The 22,689-nt window shown below is 38.7% G+C and overlaps 1 protein-coding gene across 2 annotated transcripts in view; it reads left to right on the top strand.

Annotated features, from left to right (window-relative positions):
* COL3A1 (collagen type III alpha 1 chain) overlaps positions 1-22,689 on the top strand; it is a 49,542-nt gene that overhangs the window by 13,701 nt on the left and 13,152 nt on the right. For both annotated transcript variants that reach the window (XM_017729017.1, XM_017729013.1), the window contains exons 2-27: positions 4,082-4,287; positions 5,919-5,957; positions 6,517-6,633; positions 8,246-8,317; positions 11,480-11,545; positions 12,130-12,183; positions 12,405-12,458; positions 13,198-13,251; positions 13,409-13,462; positions 13,804-13,857; positions 14,330-14,374; positions 14,555-14,608; positions 15,556-15,600; positions 16,315-16,368; positions 16,858-16,956; positions 17,079-17,123; positions 17,241-17,339; positions 18,096-18,149; positions 18,283-18,390; positions 19,570-19,623; positions 19,747-19,845; positions 20,960-21,013; positions 21,353-21,451; positions 21,605-21,658; positions 21,786-21,839; positions 22,358-22,411. In XM_017729017.1, coding sequence (XP_017584506.1) covers positions 4,082-4,287; positions 5,919-5,957; positions 6,517-6,633; positions 8,246-8,317; positions 11,480-11,545; positions 12,130-12,183; positions 12,405-12,458; positions 13,198-13,251; positions 13,409-13,462; positions 13,804-13,857; positions 14,330-14,374; positions 14,555-14,608; positions 15,556-15,600; positions 16,315-16,368; positions 16,858-16,956; positions 17,079-17,123; positions 17,241-17,339; positions 18,096-18,149; positions 18,283-18,390; positions 19,570-19,623; positions 19,747-19,845; positions 20,960-21,013; positions 21,353-21,451; positions 21,605-21,658; positions 21,786-21,839; positions 22,358-22,411 — 1,841 coding nt within the window. The remainder of the gene's footprint in view (positions 1-4,081; positions 4,288-5,918; positions 5,958-6,516; positions 6,634-8,245; positions 8,318-11,479; positions 11,546-12,129; positions 12,184-12,404; positions 12,459-13,197; positions 13,252-13,408; positions 13,463-13,803; positions 13,858-14,329; positions 14,375-14,554; positions 14,609-15,555; positions 15,601-16,314; positions 16,369-16,857; positions 16,957-17,078; positions 17,124-17,240; positions 17,340-18,095; positions 18,150-18,282; positions 18,391-19,569; positions 19,624-19,746; positions 19,846-20,959; positions 21,014-21,352; positions 21,452-21,604; positions 21,659-21,785; positions 21,840-22,357; positions 22,412-22,689) is intronic.

Below are 22,689 nucleotides of genomic sequence, written 5' to 3'. Positions count from 1 at the left end.
AGTGCCACAGAAGTGAAGTCCTGTATAGCCATGATATTTAGGGCTTTTTGAGGAAGAATAAGATTTTGCACTGCTATAGACAAATACCATTGAGTTCTAATTTTTTTTTAAATCTGAGGCTAATGCGTATGTTTAGGAATCAATAAGAAAAACTGGCTAAGGCAAGTCTGTGACTGTTATACCACAAGTCTAGAAGTAGAAAAGTCAGCTTTTTTATGACCTCAATATTCCTGTATGTTACTCGCCAGTGCTTTAGCACAAATCAGCTTTCCAAAGGATTTTGGAGCTAACAGTTAATCTTTATGAGCAATGCAAAATGCATTATGTCATAACATGCTGACACAAAGATCTACATCTGAGCACAGAGGGGGTGTCTTTAACACACTAAGTCTTCCCAGATGTAAGTTTCCTTTGGAAATCTATTTAATACTTTCATTCTGCCAAAGGCCACAGCACTTCTCATTGCAGCTCTCCTAGCTTATTTCTTAATTCATTTAACAATGTCCAGAAAGTTAGAAGCAAATATGAATGTCATTATATCCATATGTCTTAAAAATTTTGTCATCTTCCTGTTAAATGATGCCATCTACTGTAGCATAACTGAATGACAAACTTGTAAAAATGCAGAGAAATCTCTTTTATTTGCTTATTAATGTAAAATTATCAGTTGTTTTGACATATTTTAAATTTAAATAATTTTTTTATTGATATTTTTGAATAATACATGGCAGGTGAGTATTCTCAGTGTGAAAAATCGGGCAATGAGAAAAGACTCTATTTCTGTCTTGGAAACATAATCTTTTCTAACCAGCAGTGCAAAAATAGGGGAAATATGGCCTTTTTCTGCTCCCCATAGGAGCTGTCCTCTTCACTGTAAGGCAGCAGGATCACATCTCTGAAAATAACAAAACAAATCAATGAAAAAGAAGTAAGAATGATGAAAAAGTTGACTTTTGAAAGTAAAAATCCTTGGATATGAATTTCCTAGTGAATAAGGACCTTGTTGTCTTAAGCACATAATAAAAAAAAATACATGGTTTTGAAAGACTAAGAAAGTGATACTGGGAGCTGAAAATGAGAATATTACAATTAACCAAACACATCTTTTGGGTGCAGAAAAGGTGTGTGTGCAATACATGTCTTATATGTGTATGCAATTCATATAACTGTACAAGTGCAAATAGTAACAATATTAAGTTCTTTTAGTTCCATATAATGGTATTTACAATTATGATTTTCCCTAGAGAAAAGTAGTTTCTTCCCTTCCTATGTTTGTAAATGAAAAGACCATTTTAACCTGTGGAGCTGGGAGGTGCTTAAGCGGAGTAACAGCTGAGCAGGACGTTGCTGTGAGTGACATGGATCTGTGCCCATCCATGCTCTTCAGGGCGCATCCAACCACTCCTTCGAGATGGACTGCAAACTCTAACCTCCCCAGCAGCTCTGCTGACGTTCTGCCTCCAACAACACACAGCTTTCGAGGGCTTCATGTGTGCAATGAGCCACTCCATGATTTGGTTTTTCTCTTGAGTCACTACAGAGGCTATAAAGATTTCATTCATAATCTTTCACTTCTACGTTGCAGCCTTCTTGTTTTTCAGGAAACATTTGTCATTAGCCTTGTCAAGACTGGGCAGTTTGTTTTCCCTAAGTGACCACAGCAAGGTCCTGGTTTGTGATAAGGAGGAAAGTGTTTTTTGCAGAAACAGTCAGCACCTAGCTAAGCAGAGAATCAGCTTATTTACCTGGGATTCACTGATATGGTTCCGTGGGGCGAGAACTGGGAGGCCAAGCAACATTTTTAGAAACTAGCTCTAGCTTGGCAGACTAAGGAAGGATGTCTAGATCCTCTTCAAAGGTGCTCAGGCAGTGTCCTTTGAAGCAGCATCCTCTGATGCTGTAACCCTGTGACATGTGGGTGTGGGGAAGAGGCTGTCCTGGAAATGAGCAGTTCTTCTCCATTTCTCTTGTGCAGAATATGAAGTTTCTAGTGAGGCCCAAAAGGGGTGGAAAAGGGAAAAATGAGTTTCTAAGTGATAGAGAACATCTGAGGGGACTGAGTTTTCATATGCCATTGGAAGGTTTTTGATTTTAAGATTTTTTGTGTTGTCAAAGGAAGGTAAAATACTGGATCCCAGCCTGATATCAGGCAAAGAAAAAAATATTGGCTTGAAAATGTCTGTAAAGGGTTTTGAAGCTTTGTTGTTCTGGTTGTTTTAATCAAGACAGTGGTTGAAATAAACTCTTAGACATAAGGAGTGCCCGTCTTAACAAGTCAACATTTTCCTGTTTGCTTCTTTTATAATTAAAGTGCAAAAATAACTTAAGAGGTTGTGCACAGACATGGTCAGCCTGTGGTAGGATTGAAATTGGGAAAAGAAACCCTCCTGTCCCATGGAGTGCTCTGACCCAAGATCTGCACTCTGGCTGTCCCCTCGGGAAGCCATGATTATGCTCCCCATTGCCCTTCCAGAGCTCATAGGAGGCAGTGAGCTTCATGGGCAAAATAGAGGAAAGTGTCAGGTTAATAGGACCAAGGAAAAGCAGCTGAGTGAGAAAGTGGGAAGGGAGCAGGGGGAAACCAAGCTCAGTTGAGTACTTGGCAATAAAGAACAGGAACTGCTTAGGTAAAAAATAAAAGAGTATTTATGGAAGATTAAAAGGGAAGCTACATGTTATGGGAAAGGTGAAATGCAGAGGAAGTATGAGAAGAGAGGAAACACATCTAAGTGTGCACATTGCCAAAGAACAGTGGTGTGGAATGGGAACACACACACACCCACAAATACAGAGGGGAAGAAAAAGGAAAAAAAAGAGACCAGGGTGCTTATGCAGTGGTGGAAAAGAGAAAAAAAAAAGAGATAAAAGATGCAGGGAGAGAAAAACAAAGGGGGACTGAATAACCCATAGGAAGGAGCTGCACTATAAATTTGGGCTCAGTCTCATACTAGATAATTGTGGCCATTACAGTTTTATGGTATTCAGAAATATCTGCCTGGAGCCAGTGGCAATTTTAATGTCAGAGATGTGAATTATATATTTTGTCATTTTGTTTTTCTTTTTGAAGGGTGGTGTATAGTAGGTAAATTATTCTGGTATTAAAGTTTTAAGAATGATGTAGGCACAAGAATAGCTCTTTCTCCAGAATGTTGCTTTTATAAACAGAATTATTTTTAATTATTCATGAAAAAAATTATTATATTATTCATGACATTCACTGATACTTCTGTTTGCAATCAAAGACTTCTAATAATGTCTGCAAAACTTAAAATGAGCTTGCAAAACTCAAATTAGATGATCTTAGTGTTATTTTATATTGGTTTCCTAAATGACCTGGCTTTCTGGATCATGTTTTTCTAAGAAAATACCAACCCAAAGCTTAATGTTTGAAGGCAGTTTTTATCTATAACAAGTTTGATCAGTAAAACAGCTGTTGGAATGAATTCACAAATCCATGAATATTACAGATGAACAATGTTTTTTTCTGAAAATAAGACACTTGTAACATTTGAGCAGGCCAGCTGATACAATAATTGCAAACCATTTGGGCAATTAATGTGAGCGTCCTTTCAGATCTGTCACATACACTGGCTTTCAAAAAACTCTTTGAAACCCCTTGGTGGCAGCTATTACTGCAAGATGCTGGTGACAGGAGTTGGTGCTGGACAGATGGCTTATTCCACATCCATGTACAAGTGCTCGTGTTGGCTCATGGGGCCAATGGTACTCTTGTTGGAAGTCTTTGACACATTTACTCTTTAGCTGCAGCAGAGAATTTGATTGCTAATCAGACAGTAACTCAATCTGACACTAAAATTACTCAAGACGGAAGATTATCAGAGATTTAATTGGGCTTTGGCTCAGCTCCAGGAGGTTTCCATTGATGTCTGTTTATAGACTCAGAGGAGACTCTGCAATTAATGTAACAGATCCTCCCAGTGCCTGAAGGGGAGCATTTAGCCTTTTACTTCACATGCATGAACCAGAAAACAAAACAAACTATCCAACAGTTTTCATGTTACTCATTTGTAATTTGGAAAACACATTTGAAATAATATCCAACACTATTTTGTCTCTCCAGTCACAGGATGTACCCATCTTGGGCAGGCTTATGCTGACAGGGATGTTTGGAAACCAGAGCCATGCCAAATCTGCGTGTGCGACTCGGGATCTGTTCTCTGCGATGACATCATCTGTGATGATCAGGAGCTGGACTGCCCCAACCCAGAGATTCCTTTTGGAGAGTGCTGTCCAGTTTGTCCACAAACAACAACACCACCTCCAAGAGTAAGTTTATTCTCAGTGTTGTTTCTTTAGTGTTTCTGCCTTCTTGATGCATGTCAACCTCAATTCATTTTGGCTTAGATGCTCTTAAACTCTTTTCTTTTCAATGCCACTTTCTGAATTTAGGCAAATATTTAGTATGGACAATGCAGCTGAAAAATATTAAGCCTTTCAGCTCAGTTTTATGCAGACAACGGGCACCAAAAATAGTGGACAGGGACAGAGGGCCACAATTAGCCATTATATTTTTCATTTTATGGAAAAGCATAGGAATTATGCAAACACCTTATTTTTGACTGCATACTCAATCTATATCCATGAAAATAACACCAACACAGAGTGAAAGAAAATTAGAGAACTTTCATAGCATGCTGTGAGTCTGCATTTCTTATCAACTCAATTAATTCTACATCATCACAGAATGAATTTCCTTTTGCAGGCTTATTGCTGACTTAATGCCCTGAAAAGGAAAGGTGATTATACAGTACCCACCTAATTTATCATCAGGTTTTTTATAGACATCAATATTATATAAACCCGTTGCAGCAACTTAACCTCAGGAAAATCAATAATGTTAGTACATGCCAGGTCCCCTGCCTAAGTGCTTCAGTGAGTGAGCCAGCTGTACTGAGCTTTCAGCTTATCTGAACATTTCAACAGTGTTAAAGATCCGTGAGACTCTGTTAAAGTACATAGGTTTCCACAGACACATTGAAGATCCTTATCTAGAAGATAAGAGAGTGAAAGAGATGTGTGGAAGAGAGAGAAGATGCATTTGTGCAGCTCTATAGCACATCTGTTTAAATATGGAAGTCACATAAATACGTCACACACAGATATGTCCCCTAGTCTTATTTGCACCACACTAGTGCAACTCCACTGCTTCGGGGATCACCTGAGCTACTTCACTGAACCTTTTGAGAGGTGGAAATGAGGGGTATAGACAAGCGTGGTGGAGATTTAAGTACACCTCCCTCTCTTGTGTTTAGAGACTCATCAGTTCTGGAGGTTCTGATAATGAAGAACACATGGACTACTTCCCCCAGCCTTTCTCTTTGATATAGGGGTTAGGTCAGCCCACTGGGAGCTGTTCTGATGACCTTGGGTGGTGTATAGGGAAATGCCACCTTGAAAGATCCAAGATAGTTTCAGCTGGACATTCTTTGCTACTGCTAGCAGCTGAACACAAAAATTGAAAATCCCGGTAGTAACATGTAACTGAATTATTAACTGAAAAATAAATAAATTAGAGCCATAGAGCTGAAATTTTTAAAATAGCTAATCACACTTCACATGGTGGACTGAGAAGGACACAAGAAAACTGTCACAGCATTCCACTGTGGACTTCCATCCCCATTGCACTCAATGGCAAAGCTGTACTGACTTCATTAGTGTCATGTTTATGCCTGCAGGGGAGGTGTAATTCTATGGATGATCCAAGCAAATGGAGATACACTGACCAAAAACTCTACAGCTTTTAAATATACTGAATAAGAATTAATAGAATTCATGTGATAAAACTGAATTCAAATTTTTAAATGTTTTGCTCTTGTATCTATGTGCAAATTTTTTGCTTTATTTTGATTCTCTTTTTAAATTTAATTACCTTTGCTTTTTTTTTTTTTTTTTAATAGACTCCTGGAGTAGTCAGCCGAGGCCCCAAAGGAGGCCCTGGAAGTGCAAATTTTTTTTTTTTTCTCCCCAAGGAAATGAACTAAATCAAGACCCCATTCTTCTAGTGCTATATATGCCATTCAAGCTGCCAAGATATCCTGCTTTCATTGATGTCTTCACTGTCGGCAGCAGGACTGTACCACATAGTTGTTTTGAAGCAGAACTTTAGTTTCAACAACACTCTCAAAAATTTAAACTGAAAGAACGCAGAGTTTAGTCCAAAATGTATCACATTTGTTAGGTTTTGTCATATTTCTTTACAGAAGGAGCAAAAAAATCTACTGGACTCCACTAGCAGTAATAATTTTAGATTCAGGAACTGAACTGCTAAATATGTCTAATGTGTTTGATTATATATTAGTTGTAATAAGGCTCCAGCAACCAAGTGTTACCATGTGGGAATTTTGTCTCTCCTCTCTGAATGTTTGGTTGTGGCCTTGTTTAGGAGAGGTTTCCCACCACAGTCACACAGACTTTGTAAGGAATGGAAAGGTTTGTTCTGCAATGTCCTTGCAGTTGGAGGCAACATCTATATCTGTTCTGTTTGTGTTTTTGCAGGGCTCTCCTGGAGTTCCAGGCAGAAATGGTCCCCCTGGCCCACCGGGACAACCAGGAAGCCCTGGAGCTCCTGGGCCCCCTGGAATCTGCCAGTCATGTCCCAGTATAAGTGGAGGTGTAAGTCATTGTTATGTTCAGCTTCTACCTTGGTGCTCATAACCCTGAAAGGCAATGTTGTAGGCACCTGTCCCTTGCACCTCCCCAGGTGCTTTGCTTTAGGTGGCATCCATCTCATTTATGCCTTTGGAAAACAGAGCTGGGTGGTATGTGGGGTCTTGCTGTTGTTTTGGGGGTTTGTCCATAAAATTTCTCCGGAGTGCAATTAAATCTCTGCCTTACCTTATTTTTTAAAACTTTTAGGGCCAGTTCTGTTGAAGGACTTATATAACTCAGAAATAATCTGATCAGAAAGACTGTGATGGAGGATTTCCCCATAAGCTTAATGGTTAGGGAACTCTCCTACATTCCTGTATTTCATCAATTCATTTTTAATAATGGAACATTCCAATGAGACTAGACTGAAGCACTGGTCCTCTGCTTGCAGGGAAGTGCCATGCAAGTACTATTTGTCATGATCCCTCTATTTCTGGCTCACTGAATGTTGAATTCATTTCTGAAGAGCTGGATGCACTCAACAAGAGAGCTAAGAGTAACTAAAGTTTATTAACACTGAGCCCCAGGCAGTGCTTTGTTAAGAGGTGCCATTGTCATCCATTCAGGCCACCAGGCTGAGATTTACAAGAAGGGACTTCTTTAGCACAAAGCTGATAAAAACTGTATGTTAAAACAATTACTACTTTTGAATATAGGCTGCTGATTATAACTTCCATAAACACTTCCCACTCCCAGGTAAGCCAGGAACCGAGGAAGGATGCCTTGTTTTTATTTAATTCTGAAAGGGATTGCCTCTGCAGGACTGAGCTGTGGATCAGTTAACCAGTCCCAGTGGGCATCACGGTGATACTGGTTTGGGGCTTGAAGATGCAAACACAGGAAAGGATAACAGGCTGAATTAATCTCCCATTCCAACACTGTATCAAAGATGTGGTGTTGGATCCTGACAGAAGGGTTGGTATCAGGATCACAGGAGTCCAGCACTTGGTCAGTGCAGGAGCTGGATCCACAGTGGTTTGGGAGAGCAGGCAGAACACTGCATGTGTTCAACCCTTCCTGCTTAACTACCTGTGGGCCACTGCACTAATCACTGCATCACTGCACTAATGCCACACCATTTGACTGAGTCTGCTCATGTGAAATGAGTCATTCAATAGGCACAGGTGCAAGAAATCACGAAAATAATAATAATAATAATAATAATAAACAGTTCTGTTTTTTAGTGCAACAGATAATATTTCATCAACTACCTTGAGTGACAACTAAGTCCAACAGAAAAGAGACAGACAGAGAAAGAAGCTAAGAAGGAGTCAAACAAGAGTAAAAGGAGAGAGAAGGGTAATTTTGTGGTTCAGCTGAGGCCCAGCTGTCAAGAAGAAAAATGGATGTGCCCAGCCTAGGGAGCTAATGTCACCATGGCCTCAGAAGGAAGACATTGGCTGGGCTTCTCTTATGTAAATATATGGCAGCTGTATGTCTAGCTAGTACTACTCAGCAGATACAAATGAGTCATTTCCATGCATCTGCCATACCAATGTAAAAAAAGTCTTATTTGATTTGGAGCAATCACATTATTTTTCTTTTTTTTCTTTTTTTTTCTCTATTTCTTTTACAGAGTTTTTCTCCACAGTATGACTCCTATGATGTCAAGGCTGGTGGAGCTGGTATCGGGTACCCACAACCCATTGTAAGATGATAAAACCTTTTTTCTGTTCTTTCTTCTTTTTAAAGAACAAATTTTCTGCTCGTAGATTATACCTTGGATGTGTATGTATCCTGATTTTAATCTAACAATATAAGTTTTCATTTAATTATTGCCTGGAAGTTGAATGTGATGTAAGGCAGCAGTTTGTTCAGCAATTCAATATTCTAGAAAGTAGCTATAGATCATCTGGATTTTTTACTTTTTCGGTTTCTTTCTTCAGTTTCTTACCTTCCTTTTCCTAATCTCTGTGATTCACCTTCTTACACCACCTAAACATTTTTCCCTTTCTGCCTCATGTACATTCCTTATTCGTCTGCTTGATATTCTTCCACTAATTGCTTCCCTTCCTTCCAACAATTTTTACCTCTTCCACTGCCTTTAATTTTCCTTTACCCACTCAGTATCATTTGTCTTTACTCAGTATGATACTCCATACTTGCTAACTTTTCCACAATTCAAACTTACCTGATAACAATTGAGTAAATCCTGTTTATAAACTTTATTCATTCCAAAGCTCAAAATATTTTTACTTTTTATGATTACCATTTTTTACCCGCAGCTGCTCAGACTGTGTGCTAAAGATGCTGTATCTGCCTGCTAGACCTGGTCCAAGCTTTTCAGTTTTTTAAGCGAGAAAAAGCCTCAAAGAGTTATACCCGGGCTATGCTTGATGTATAAAATAAATCTGGATGTTGCATCTCATGATTTTCCTTTTAGGCACTGGGATTTAGAGATATTCAACATGAAGTGTTCTTGATTCAAGCAATCTGCTACATAGAGGATGTGGTGAATTGCTGTTACTGGAAATTGGCTGTGCTTCATTAAGCATAATCATTATTTTCAGCCCAATTCTGCATAACACGGTCTGGGCATCACATGTTGTAGCATATCAAGTTAGTTCCAAGCAAATATGTTATTTCTCAGGGTTCCATCAGATCGTCTTGTGAAATAAGGTTTACTGATCACAACAGCTGTTTTTCCTGAAATATAGTCATTATTTTCTCCCCTTTATTCTAATCTGTTTTATTTCTATCTCCTTCATTTGCTACTGTGTTCATCCACGCATTGGTCTTCTTCAACCATCCATTTGTGTCTTTGTTTATTCATTTATTCATATTCACTCCTCACAGTTTTCACTCACAGCTATCATACCATCTGCATTCTTCTACATGGTGTTTTAATAGCAGATGTGTTGAACCAGGCAGGTAACCAAGACCTTCAGTTAACAACTATAGCAACACCTCTCTGTTTTGGCTTTTTCCCTGGAAGTGGTTAGTGATTTCTTGTGCTCTGACTCCTGGACTTGGGTTAAAGAACCCCAGCAAACTACTTTACTGGGCACCCTAGAATATCTTCAGGGTTGTCTGTATGGTTTCAGGTCATAAGGTCTTTTATATTGCTTCGTGCCATACAAGACCACAAAGTACTAGCAGTTACAGGCAGATGTGACTGAAATCACTTTTCTAAATAATGCTTATAATTAGCATTATATAGACTAATTTCTTTATTTATACATTTATCAATTTTCAGCTTAAATACTCCTAATGAATAAATATCCAAACTGAAATAATTTGCAAGATTAACAAAGCAAAAAAATGCAGCACCAACATTTGTCCTTGTGTGGTTACCATGCCTGGTATTTCCTCAATCACACACCTCTCCATTGCTCTCTTCCCATGGCTTTATATTGCTTGTACACTGATTTTGTGCTTTACATCACAGTTTCTCTTCACTTACTCACGTAACCTCCACATATTGTCTTTGTCTCCTTCCACCAGTGCACATTCTCTAACTGAAGGATGCTCATCTGTTCCCAGTTTGGAGATGCTGGCAGCAAGTACACCCCTAACTATCAGTTTATCTCCTCAGTGTGTAACTCGAAAAAATTATATCTCATTTGTTTATAGCCGTATGTCTAATTGATTGATTGCTATTGATGAGTTGATGGCTTAATCCTGGTTGAATCTATAGTTACCTTATACCAAATTAGTTCTAACAATTAACAGGGACTGCTCATTGTATTCACACATCGATGGCAACCACATTTCCCAAACCCTAACAGCTCTGCCTCTTGCTGTACTTCTTGTCCTAGAAAATAGCAAATACTAAAATGGCTGACGTTTTTTAGACAGAAGACAACTGTGAACTAATATTATTTATTTTTGTAGTATAGCACAGTACTGTCCTAGACATGCCAGTAGAGCACAGCAATACTGTTAATCTTGTATTATGAAAGTTAGGTTCATGTAACACCTGTAATACGTGACCTATTCTGACACAATATGACAACATCCCATGAAACACATTATATGCAGTATTAACTATGGAATATTCTGCCAGTACGGCGGCACACAGCGATCCTCATGTCATTCATACATGTGATTCTTTTGGCTGTATGAAACACATGAAGAGTTTAATTTAACAAAAGCTTTTTTTAAAGAACCCCCTATAGCTGCAGTAGACCACTGTGCTAACTTTTAAATGTTTTCTGTTTTGCAGTATCAAATGCTTTTGTGGTTGTTGCTACAGGAAGCAGAAATATTGAGGTTTTGGTTAATCCAGACCTCATTTCTTTCTTATGGCTTGGTACTGTTAAAGTTCAGAAAAGAACTTCACTGGTGAAAATGATTGCCTTACTGACAACAACAAAAGTATGGCCTTAATTCAGTCATGTCTAGGTCATGAGAAATCTCAAGTGTTGAGCTGATTAAGCTCAGTTACACAGTGGAGATGCTGATGCTCATTTACTGTGGTTAACAAATTCAGATCCAGTTTCTATTCTTCCCCTTCAGGCAGCACAAGAGCTGAGCTAAGCAACCCTTTGGGGTCTAGAGAAGGGCAATAGCGACTCAAAAAGGAAAAGATGCAGCTCTGAAAATACCTTGGGAGGATGTTAGCCAAGCCTGCAAGGAGCAACCCAGTGAAGCCTTTTCTGAAGGGACAACTAGACAATGTACTTCTTCTGCACTGTGTGTAGATACTGCTGCTTCCTTTTTACTGCAGCAAGTCCAGGTCACCAAGGATTTTTCTCTGTACTAATTATGTAAAAATTTATTTCACAGTTATTGTTGACTATAGCACCTCTATTAAGCTTTATAGCTATATTACATGAATATAACTACTATTTTTTAATCTACACTACAGAGTGGCTTTCCAGGACCCCCTGGCCCCAGTGGCCCCCCTGGCCCACCTGGTCATGCAGGTCCCCCTGTAAGTAACATTAATCTTCTCATAACTGTCTTGTTATTCTTTTATATTAGCTCCTCCTTTTCTCTGTCATAAATATTAAGTACCTTTTCAACTGATAAATCTGGATACTATGCTGAAGAATTTTATGCATAAATGTCGTCTTGGGCCGTACCATCAGCAAGACTCGAGAGCTGAGGCCAGTATATTGTGCTGGCTTAAATCCTTGTGTACCCCTTGAGATCTCTGCAAGTCCATGGGGTGACAGCTAACATTATTTTAAGACATGCCACTGCCTGCCATCCTGTTAATATTCCCAAATGTTTATCCATACAAAAATTTAACAGGAGGTAAAGGAAAGTGGAAGATACACATTCAGTGAATAACACAAAGGGTCTGTGTTTTTCAGTGTCCATCTCCTTTTAGAGGAGCAGTTTCTGTTTTCATGGAGGCATGTTCTGCTTGGTTCTGGTAATTTCACCTTCAGTCATTTGTTGACTGATCTGACTACAATTTTCCTTACAATTAAGGATTATAAAATATAACAGCACTATGAAATCATGTATGTAGTTGTTCACATCTTAAGTGAGTATTTTGCTGCATTTTAGGGCTCTGCTGGATACCAAGGATCCCCTGGAGAACCAGGACAACCTGGCCCTCCTGTACGTACCCATTCAGTATCACTGTGTATGTTAAAAGCATGATCTTAAAAGCATGAATCTGTGTCACCACTGGAGTGGATGGAAATTTTGCAGTTCATCCTAGTTGTTTACTATGTTGCATGTCAAATGTAAAAGTATTTTATGATGCCTAATGCAATTTTAATTTGAAAGAGATTTAATATTTGTTATTATCGTAGTTAATATTAATTCTTTTTCTACAGGGACCTCCAGGCCCGGTTGGAATGATAGGCCCAGTTGGTCCACCAGGAAAAGATGTAAGTTCACTATTAGTCATTCAGTTATTAATAAATAGGAAGAAAAAAAGTTCATTAAATTTCAAGACAACAGAGCACAGAGATATTAATGCATTTGAGAATTTTTAACATCTCCCTGTTTCTCCATTTGACAACATGACTTTAAGAAAGTAAATTTGTCTCACTTTAGGTCTAATTGTCCATTCCATAAAAAGTTCAATTTTAGCAGGCAATTTGATTGACACCAGAAAAAAAAAAAAAACAACAAAACCAACATAAGCACAAAACATGGTATTTATTTGGCGCAAAATAAATTAGCAGTTATAAAGAAAACTAGACAGTAGTGGTAGTTTTCTGTTCCCTTTAAATATTACTATGGGACTTACAGCTATTAACACCATTTTCTGTGTCACAAACAAACAGGTGTAGTACCAGCCAAGGCAAACATCTAGAGCTTGTGTCCATTTTGAGTGTTTTACTAAGAAAAATAAGTATTCTGGGATCATCTCTTTCTAAAGTTTGTCTTCAAGTAACTTAGAAATTAACTAGAATCTTGTTAAAAGCTGAGTTTATAAATTCTGGCAATTGTTTTCCAGAAAGCGGTCACAGAGGGAACTGTCACCCTGATAGGATTTCCCCACTGTCTTTGGTGGGAGTTCCACCTGCTTCCTCCAACTCACCTTGATCTACCACAACTGGTGCTTTGCCAGTAAGTGAAGCAATAGCAAAACACTAAAAAAAAATTATTTTCTTTCAATAGGGAGAACCAGGAAGACCAGGCAGGAATGGAGATCGTGGAATCCCTGGATTACCGGTATGGAAAAGCCCACAATAACAAAGGTCTTCTTACCAGAGGTTTTGTTTGCCCATTTCAAGTTAGTCAAGTGAACATGACACACAGTGAATATTGGCTTGTGGCCTTCATACAATAAGGACGTGATTTATTAATCTTTCTATTTTTATGTGCTTAGGGTCACAAAGGACACCCTGGAATGCCTGGGATGCCTGGGATGAAAGGTCAACGAGTAAGTATTGCATATATTGAGTATAGCTGTGTCTGTTACTCTCCTTGAATTATGGTGTTGCACTGTTGTGATCCCTCAGTCATCCTTTCCAAGACTGAATCATAGAATTAAAGTTAATTTCTGCACAATGTAATCTGGACTTCCATAACAAAGACTTACTTTTATTCTGGTTACCTCAATTGTAGAGCTCCATCCTAATGCCAAAAAGGGTTCCAACACCTGATAGCACTCGTTATTGAAAATATGCCCCTTTAGGGGGTTTAATATTTTGCCAAGAGGAATCAAGTTTTCCAGAATGCAGGAAGAATACAATTCACAGATACGGTTTTACTTTCCCACAGGGTTTTGATGGAAAAGATGGTGCCAAAGGTGACAGTGGTGCTCCTGGTCCAAAGGTAAAAATCTGGAGTGTCATCTTTCTAGTAGGCAGATGAATGACCCCCATTATTTGTTGTATAGCTGTGCTTTGCATATTTAACCAATTATAAAATTACAATAAGCATTCAAGAAACCCATTTAATATCTCCATGAAAAAATAGGAATCATTCCAAAGGATTTAGGTGTTCTGAACCATTTCATGTCCCAATTTTCCAGCTGTAATAAACATGAGATACCAAAATGAAAGGACATGTCTCGGTCATCTGACTTTCTTGCATTTTATTTTAAAAGCTGAGTCTTTCTGATTTTTATATCCTGTTTAATTTTTGATTTGACACTTGTTTAGACTTCTCAGAACTCAGTTCATGCTGGGGACACCCAGCACCACTAGAAAGGAACAACAAATTGAGCTTTTTTCTGTGTCTCTTCCCCTTGGATAAACCAAAAAATGTTCTCATCAAAGTTCATTTTGTTTTCTTTCCATAACAGGGTGAAACTGGTCTTCCTGGAGTGAATGGAGCACCGGGCCAACCGGTAAATATGTGCATCCTGTAGTGTTTAAATGTTAACTGAGTTGTTCCTCATCTTTTAACTTTAATTACTCCACCATATGCAATGAACAACAATGAGCTATGCAAATAAGAGCAATGTCTCTTTGCTCAGCCTTCTTATTTTAGAAGGCATTTAACAGATTCATTTTTATATGTTTTCTAGGGACCAAGAGGTCCAGCTGGAGAAAGAGGAAGACCTGGAAATCCCGGTGGCCCTGTAAGTAATTGCAGATGTTGTTCTTATCCAGAGGCAACCTATATTTGGATTCAATATGCTGAGATTTCCCTACTTTCTTAAAGCTGTCTTAATGCAAAGGAATAAAAAACTATGTAGCATCTGTAAAAATCTCACATGAAAACTTTTCAGTCCCCAATAAAGATGTAACACTTCTAACCCACAACATGTTCAAGATCCTATTTCCTGTTTCGCTTTTTAAAATTAATAGATTACACATTGAGGAAGAGTTCAGTGTTTCGGCATAAGCTCAGGTTTGGCCAAGAGAAGCAGGGAAGAGGAGTGGAAGCAAAGAGTGCCAGGAGAAGGCAGAGAGAGGGAAAAAATGCAATCTCAGAAGTAACTTGCAGGAAAGAGATAAAATTCCTCTTTGGCTGAGATTAGGGGGTACTTCCTTTGCCCTGAAGGAATTCTTAGTTCATAGCATCCAACACAACCAACAAAGCAGTTTAACAGCCAGCACCTTGTTTGTGCAGACACTGCATAACCTGAGCAGAGGATCTGGTCTAATATGACTACAAGACAGGCAACAGGGTTTAAATCATCAGTGTTCATCAGGTTTTTAGAGTGAAATTTATTCTCTTATGTGAATCAGAAGTAACTGTTACTTTGAAATATACATCTATTGCAATCTTACTTATTCATACAGACAATGATTTGTAGCTGTCATTTCCTTAAGAAATGTAATAAGAATGTATTTTTACATCTTCCTGTCTCAGTGCAAGTCATGTAAAGTGTTGGATATTCCTTCACAAAATATTTAGTTAATTATTACTTTAGAATTTCTCAATTAAGGAATCCTTGGGTCTTCGTAAACTAAGTGGGGATGTACAGACACAAGAATATGGTCTCCAAGTCATGGACTTGAAAGGATGTGGGTTCTGTGTCGGGGTAGTGTTCTGTACCCAACATCTCTCTTCTTTCTGTAGGGTGCCCACGGCAAAGACGGATCTCCAGGAGCAGCAGGCCCACCTGTGAGACAACTTTACTTTAAGTATTTGTGCTGCTTTAGTCTAATTACTTCTAGCTGATGTTCTGCAGTGCCAGCAAACCTGAAATTGGGGTGCACTTGTTGAAGGATGAGCATTTTATTTAATGGTATTTCATAATTGTGTTGGTTAAGATACTTAAAGGACACAGTGCAATAGGAGAGCTTTACCACTCCAAATCAGGAAATGCAAAAATCCAAACCCAGATTATTCTCAGAGAACATATAGATGGATGGAATTGCTGTACTCCATGAAGTTCAAATTCTGAATGATCTTTTCAATTATATTATTTAGCTGTCTGGAGTGGGCAAACATTTTTCTTTCTCATCTGCCTAGAAATCTGAGCATGTCCACTTGTGTGTGTAACAGCTGTATTGGCTTTCTTTACTCATTCCTTTTTTATAATTAGAACAAATTCTGAACGTTTTTCATAACTTAATCTCCTTAATGATAGATTTCATGTTTTTAGTTTTAAAACACATAAATTCAGCTGAACATGTAATAGGGTAACTAAGGCATAGGTGTGATATTTTAGGACTAGCCAAATTTCATCTTTTACAGCATGATTTATATTTGCTGTTTTGCCAGGTGTTTCCTTACTCAGAGAAAAATCCCATAATCAGACTCTCTTTTTTAACTTAAGATTAATTCCATATGGCTTTTACCTTTTGCATTAATAGTAATTCTTTCACTTTTAAGGGTCCCCCAGGTCCCCCTGGAACTGCAGGATTTCCAGGCTCTCCAGGTTTTAAGGTATTCAACTAAAGATGCATAACTACCTGGGATTTGGTCCTTTCTCTACTTACACAGCTTATGTCACTGTAGATCACCATTTTATGAGTCCTCCTTTTCCTGGCTGCTATTACAGTTTGCAAGCCTAGAACAGATGTGCTGCCACATGCAGCACTAGACAAACCCAATCCTCATTATCTTCATGAATACACTACTAAGTGTACAAAACACTACTAAGTGATGGATCCCCCATTCTCTGTGTTTTGCTGTGGGAGGGACTGGAGTCAATGTCCCATAGCTTCAGGAGCTGTGCACCATGTACTGCCTGGAGCACCTGCATCCTATGTGCCTCAGCTCATCTGGCTCTTGCACTCAGGTGATGATGCTGGAAGCCTTCTTCCCAAATCACACAAAGATGCCACAGTAGAACAAACCATTAGTTTAATGCTTATTGACCTAGAGATGATTAAAATTGCCTTCATTTTCTCCTTTTACTATTTTTTTCCATAGGGTGAAGCTGGTCCTCCTGGTCCTGCTGGTGCTAGTGGTAGTCCTGGAGAGAGAGGAGAACCTGGTCCTCAGGGTCATGCCGGCCCACCTGGGCCCCAGGTACATCAGTAACACATGGGAGCTGAGAGGTGCTGTGTCACCTGCTCTTCACAGAGCCCTGGGTGTCCTTTGTTCTGGTCCTGGGTTAGCAGCATTGGTGACTCATATATTTATTTTTCCAGGGGCCTCCTGGAAGAGCTGGAAGCCCTGGCAACAAGGGTGAAATGGTGGGTACTTTTCATATCACTGCCATTGCTGCACTGTGTTGGTGAGGGTCACTGGACTGGGTAGAGTCCATCAATGCCATTCTCTCTTCATCTCTGTCTGTTGTTCTCTCTCTGCAGGGACCTTCTGGTATTCCTGGTGCTCCTGGTCTGCCAGGAGGCCGTGGTCTTCCTGGTCCTCCAGGTGCAAGTGGAAACCCTGGGGCAAAAGGCAGTCCGGTGAGTTACTAATGGTATTTACATTGGTGGTACAAGCAAATATGGTGGAAGTAAGCCTGATAACCATTAAAAAAAACCCCATTGATCTTCTCTTATCCACTTGAAATGGCCTAATAACTTATTTTGTAATGAAAATAGGCAATTATTTTTATAAATATATAACATTTCTTTGACACGTTTGCTATATATAAGGATTACACATAAATATGGTAATAATACCTATTTGCTTTCCTAAATTATCCACCAATTCAGATACAAGAAAGATACAGCTTGTGTAAATTGGCTACATCAGACAAAATTTGTTCTTTTACAATCCTAGTTTCACCCGTTTAAATTCCCAAGGGCTGAGTCCACACTCCACTACACCCCATGAGTGGTACCTACTCTTATCCTGACACCCCAGCAGGCCCTTTTCTTACAGCCTAACACCACGTGTAGCTCTTTGTCAGAGAAAATATTCAGGGACTTTAAACAAAAGACTCAACGATATCTGAAATAGCTCAGGAACAGACATAAAATATTACTCAATGGTGTTTAAGATTGTATCACTTCTTTCCTTTACCAGATTTTTAAGGAGTCCCATGACTTCCAGGTCCAGCCAGTGCACGCTAATTTCTTTGCAGAATGTTAAATAATAAAAAGGAGTCAATAATTTGGAATATCATGTCTACTCCCTAGTATTTCAGTACATCTAGTAGGTCCAGAATGATACCCAGTTGCAACCCATAATTTTAATGGGATTTTCTCCATTTCTAGGGAGACCCTGGTAAGGATGGCGCAAAAGGAGAGCCAGGCCCAAAAGGCGAGCGTGTAAGTGATTTCAAAATGTGTCCAGAGACTTCTTTCAAGGAAGTCTGAACCCTGAATCATTCCCCATACCAAACCTGTTTGGCTTTTTGGAGACCTCTAATTAACTGATAGCCTTGGTTTCTGTTGTTGCCAGGGTGAAAATGGCACCCCAGGCGCTCCTGGACCTCCTGGTGAGGAAGGAAAAAGAGGTGCAAATGGTGAACCCGGGCAGAATGGAGTACCTGGTACCCCTGGAGAAAGGGTGAGCTGTGGTACACGACCTTTTGAGCTAAGACAGAGACAGCAATTTCTGAAGTTCAAAACACTTCCAGGAGAAATTTCACTCCATATCTCTTCTCAGCAAATTCCAGATGTAAAACTGGGTTACAAAACTGGGAAGAATTCTTATCTAGTTTCTCCTCTGAATTGCAGCTCTTGGATCTATCTCAGTTGGAAATAAATTAATTTCTTTCAGTTTTTTTATATAGAAGAAGCAGTGATCTTATGTATCTGGTAGTTTTATCAAAAGTTTCTTGCTGAAAAACAATCATAAGCTCTGAGAACTACAAGGGGGAATAAATAATAAAAATTTCAAACTTACTTCTCAGTAATCAAAAATAGTCCACTCTGGAAAGTGAAATTAATGCAAATACTTCTCCATTCAAGATATGTCTTTATGTCAACATCTCTATTGTTAATGCATCTTAAATATCAATAACAGCAATATTGTCAGGATGTCTTCTATGCTACAATATCAATACTACATACAGGTTTTTTGGCTAGTATGTTAAATAATTTTCCAAAAATTTAATAATTCTCACAGAGGAATTCACTAATTGTTTTATTCAACAAAATACATAGCAACATCATTACAAATTTTACATTTATGCTCCCATCAGAAGTAAAGGAAATTATGCTGACCTATTTGTAGGTCCTAACTTAATAATTGATTGCAGTATTTGCTGAAGCTATGAGAAAACCAAAGATGCAGAATGAACTGATTAATCATACTAAATATGTAAATGGGGTTGCAAAATGAAATTTATCATTCAAATTTCTTGTAACCATTTAAGATAGTAGTAAATAGAAGTATTAAAATAATACAATAGAGCTCTTCTCAGTATTGAATTGGAGGAAAATAATTATTTAATACTGAATGTGATGTTTTATGTTTTTATATTACTTTAGAAAACTCATAAATAATGATTCAGGACCAGTTAAAATTAAAGGAAGACAGGCTATAATTTCAGCAGGGGCATTATAACCACAGAGAAAATATTCTGTAGTCTTTCTTACTACAGTGAAATACCACTTCCATCTTTTTTTTCCCATTAATTTTCACACTGATATGTCTAGTGGTAAATTGTTGAGAAGAAAAACCCAGTTGCCATTACCTGTGTTACATTGCCTACCATCCATAGTTTGTTCTTTTATCTGGCAGGGCTCCCCTGGTTTCCGTGGCTTACCCGGTAGCAATGGACTTCCAGGTGAAAAGGTATAAATCTTCCTCCAAAAAAGTCCTCCAAACTTTTGGAGAATCTATGTGAATTTGGGTGCACAGTTTGAGATTCAATGTGATGCTGATTCCCTTGCTGTGAATCTCCACATCTCTTTCCAGGGTCCTGCAGGTGAGCGTGGCAGCCCAGGTCCCCCTGGCCCCAGCGGACCCGCAGGAGAGCGTGGACAAGACGGAGGCCCAGGTCTTCCTGGAATAAGAGTAAGACAGGCTATCTCCAAGCAAATGAGATAAACTCTGCTAGAGATGACTCATCTGAGCTGATATGATAGAGGAGTCCAGCTGGAAGTCCTTTCTATGAGTTCCTTTAGGTAGTAGTAGCATCCATTCATGGTGGGACAGGTCACTGTGCAGAGACACAGGGCCTTCCCAGGACACTGCCACAACAAACTGGGGAGGCTTTGGAGAGGCTCCAAGAGCACGCCTGGCCCTGCCATGAGAAATGCTTTTAACATGAATTAGCATTGGATGATTTTCTGCATTAGCTCTCCACATTTCAGCAAATTCTAACATTAGGTATTTAAAGGTTCTATTTAAATATATTTGTATTTCAATTATTATGGAAATAGTCTTAAATGTTTAAATAATTAAATTAGACAATAATTTAAGTATTTCAATAGACTTAAGTATTATATTTTTTGCTTATTTGCAATTAAAGCAAATAAGCTGTTGGTCAGTTTTTTACAGTACATATCAGTAAGATTTCAGGGTTGGCCTATTGTGTAATACTGACAGAATGTAACAATGTCTAAGTGTACATGGAACAACATTCTGAGAGCTGTACTAGGAATTAGCGACTCCTAACAACAAATATATTGACATTCAAAAGCCCAACTGCAGGCTTCTGAGAACTAAACAAGATTTTATTGGCAATGAAAATGAATTATTTAAAATACAACAAAAATAATGTTTAGAAATTTAAACAAGTTAAGGAAAAAGTGCTACACATTGTGTTGCTTTCAGGTAGAGGTACATAGTCAGAATTGTTTCATTCCTTGTTTTTTCCATCTAAAATTAGTTTTCTTCCCACATTATGAAAGAACAAAATTTTTGTGCTAGTTGATTAATGTCTGGTGTCTTGTTTATATACAACTCTCAGAAAAAGCAATAAACCCATAATAACAGAATTTGTTTGCTTTCTCCAATCTTCTCCCTTCATGGGATGAGGGAAATGGGAAGACTTTTAATCTTTTTTAAAGAGGATGAAATCAAGCAAGTAGTCTTTATAGATATATATATTTATATTTATGAATTAAAATTTAATAAAATACTTTTTAAGCTGAAGTATAACACTCTTTTTTTTCTTCAATTGCAGGGCTTGCCCGGAATTCCAGGAAGCCCAGGCAGTGATGGGAAACCTGGCCCTCCTGTATGTATATTGTGCAAATATTTTATCCTAGTCCTCCTACTGACCCAACCCTACCCTCATCCCACAGTATCCACATGACAGGTTGTTATCACAGCCAGATTAATCATCTCCTCTCTGTTTGCTTTAACTACCTGAGCACTTTTTATGCTGTAAGAGCAGCCTGCAAACCCTGTCATTTCATACTGTGTAAATACAGTCTCTGGGACAAGAGTTGCAATACAAAACACATAATGAGTTTTGAACAGCGTCTCACCCTCACTCACTGTTTAATGAGCCATGGGTATTGCTTTATTTCACCTCACAGATGCCATATCTCCCGTTCTTATTCACTTATCCCAGGGTAATCAGGGTGAATCTGGACGCTCTGGCCCCCCTGGCCCTGCAGGCCCACGTGGCCAGCCAGGTGTGATGGGTTTCCCTGGTCCTAAGGGCAATGAGGTGAGTGGGATTTCTCCTTTTCTGTGCTGATCCTTGATGAGTCAAATGTTAAACTGAATTGCTCCACAATGGGGCTATCTCACACTGCTGCTTTAGACTGTTGTCCACTGACCAGAAACAAGTATTTCAAATGTAATCTTTCTTTATTGTAAGGGTGCACCAGGCAAGAATGGAGAAAGAGGCCCCGGTGGACCACCTGGAACACCTGTAAGTTTTGCTAATATTTCGTTTAATTATATTAATATTAATTAATGCACAATATTAATAATAACTTGACGAGTCTTACAAAAATGGTATCACTCTGTAACCATAGCCTCATTTTGTCTTTCAATAGGGTCCTGCTGGGAAGAATGGTGATGTTGGCCTTCCAGGTCCTCCAGGACCTACTGTAAGTGTGGTGGGCCAATCCGAGGCAATGATTAGGGGGTCTGACATCTACAGATAGACACTGAGAATTTAAGGGAAGGAAAATATTTTTAATGATGTGAAGAAATCTCCTTTTATGAAGAAAAATAAAAGAGCTCTTCTTTGCCATTATTTTAATGAATGAATACTGGAAACTTTGGTGGGAGAAACTCGACTCAGGTATACCTCGTGTAGATTGAAATGAAAAGTCAATTTAGAGCTCTCAGTCTTTTCAGAGAGAAGTGTATTGTTGCTCCCTTTAATGTTTATGTCATTTCAATTTCCTATCAAGTTAAAATGTGTCTGCTGAATCACATCTAAGAGTTGGAGTGAAAAGAGCTAATACCAGAACACCAAAATAGATTAGGTTTTGAGACTGTGCAATGTTGTCATCAGGTCATGATAAGGAGGCATAGATTAGGGGTGGTGTGGAGGTGTTGATATGTTGAAGTGTTTTCAGGCAAGTTCATGGATTTTCTTTCCTCATTTGTTTGATTCTAGGGTGCTTCTGGGGAGAGAGGAGAACCAGGACCAGCAGGCCCACCTGGCCTCCAGGTGCTGTGTGTTTATTGTTTTCTGATTCTTTTTAACAGACTAACACCCACATGCAAAATTAAAAAAAACAATAAAGGCATCTGAACATTTACATTGGAGTGCATGTCATCATATTTTGAATATAATAGAATATAACAGATCAACCACTTGAGAGAATTTACTGCATCACAGATCATTGCAAACCAGGTGGTTAGCTGAGATTGTGTCACCTAAACCCCTCAGCCATCGAATTGGCATCTCCTTCTTTCTGAAGGATTGGAAGGAATTGGCCACACATC

Source organism: Corvus brachyrhynchos, unplaced genomic scaffold (genome assembly GCF_000691975.1).
Source record: "Corvus brachyrhynchos isolate BGI_N302 unplaced genomic scaffold, ASM69197v1 scaffold370, whole genome shotgun sequence".
Classification (NCBI taxonomy): Eukaryota; Metazoa; Chordata; class Aves; order Passeriformes; family Corvidae; genus Corvus; species Corvus brachyrhynchos.
This window is presented reverse-complemented; position numbering and strand designations above follow the sequence as displayed.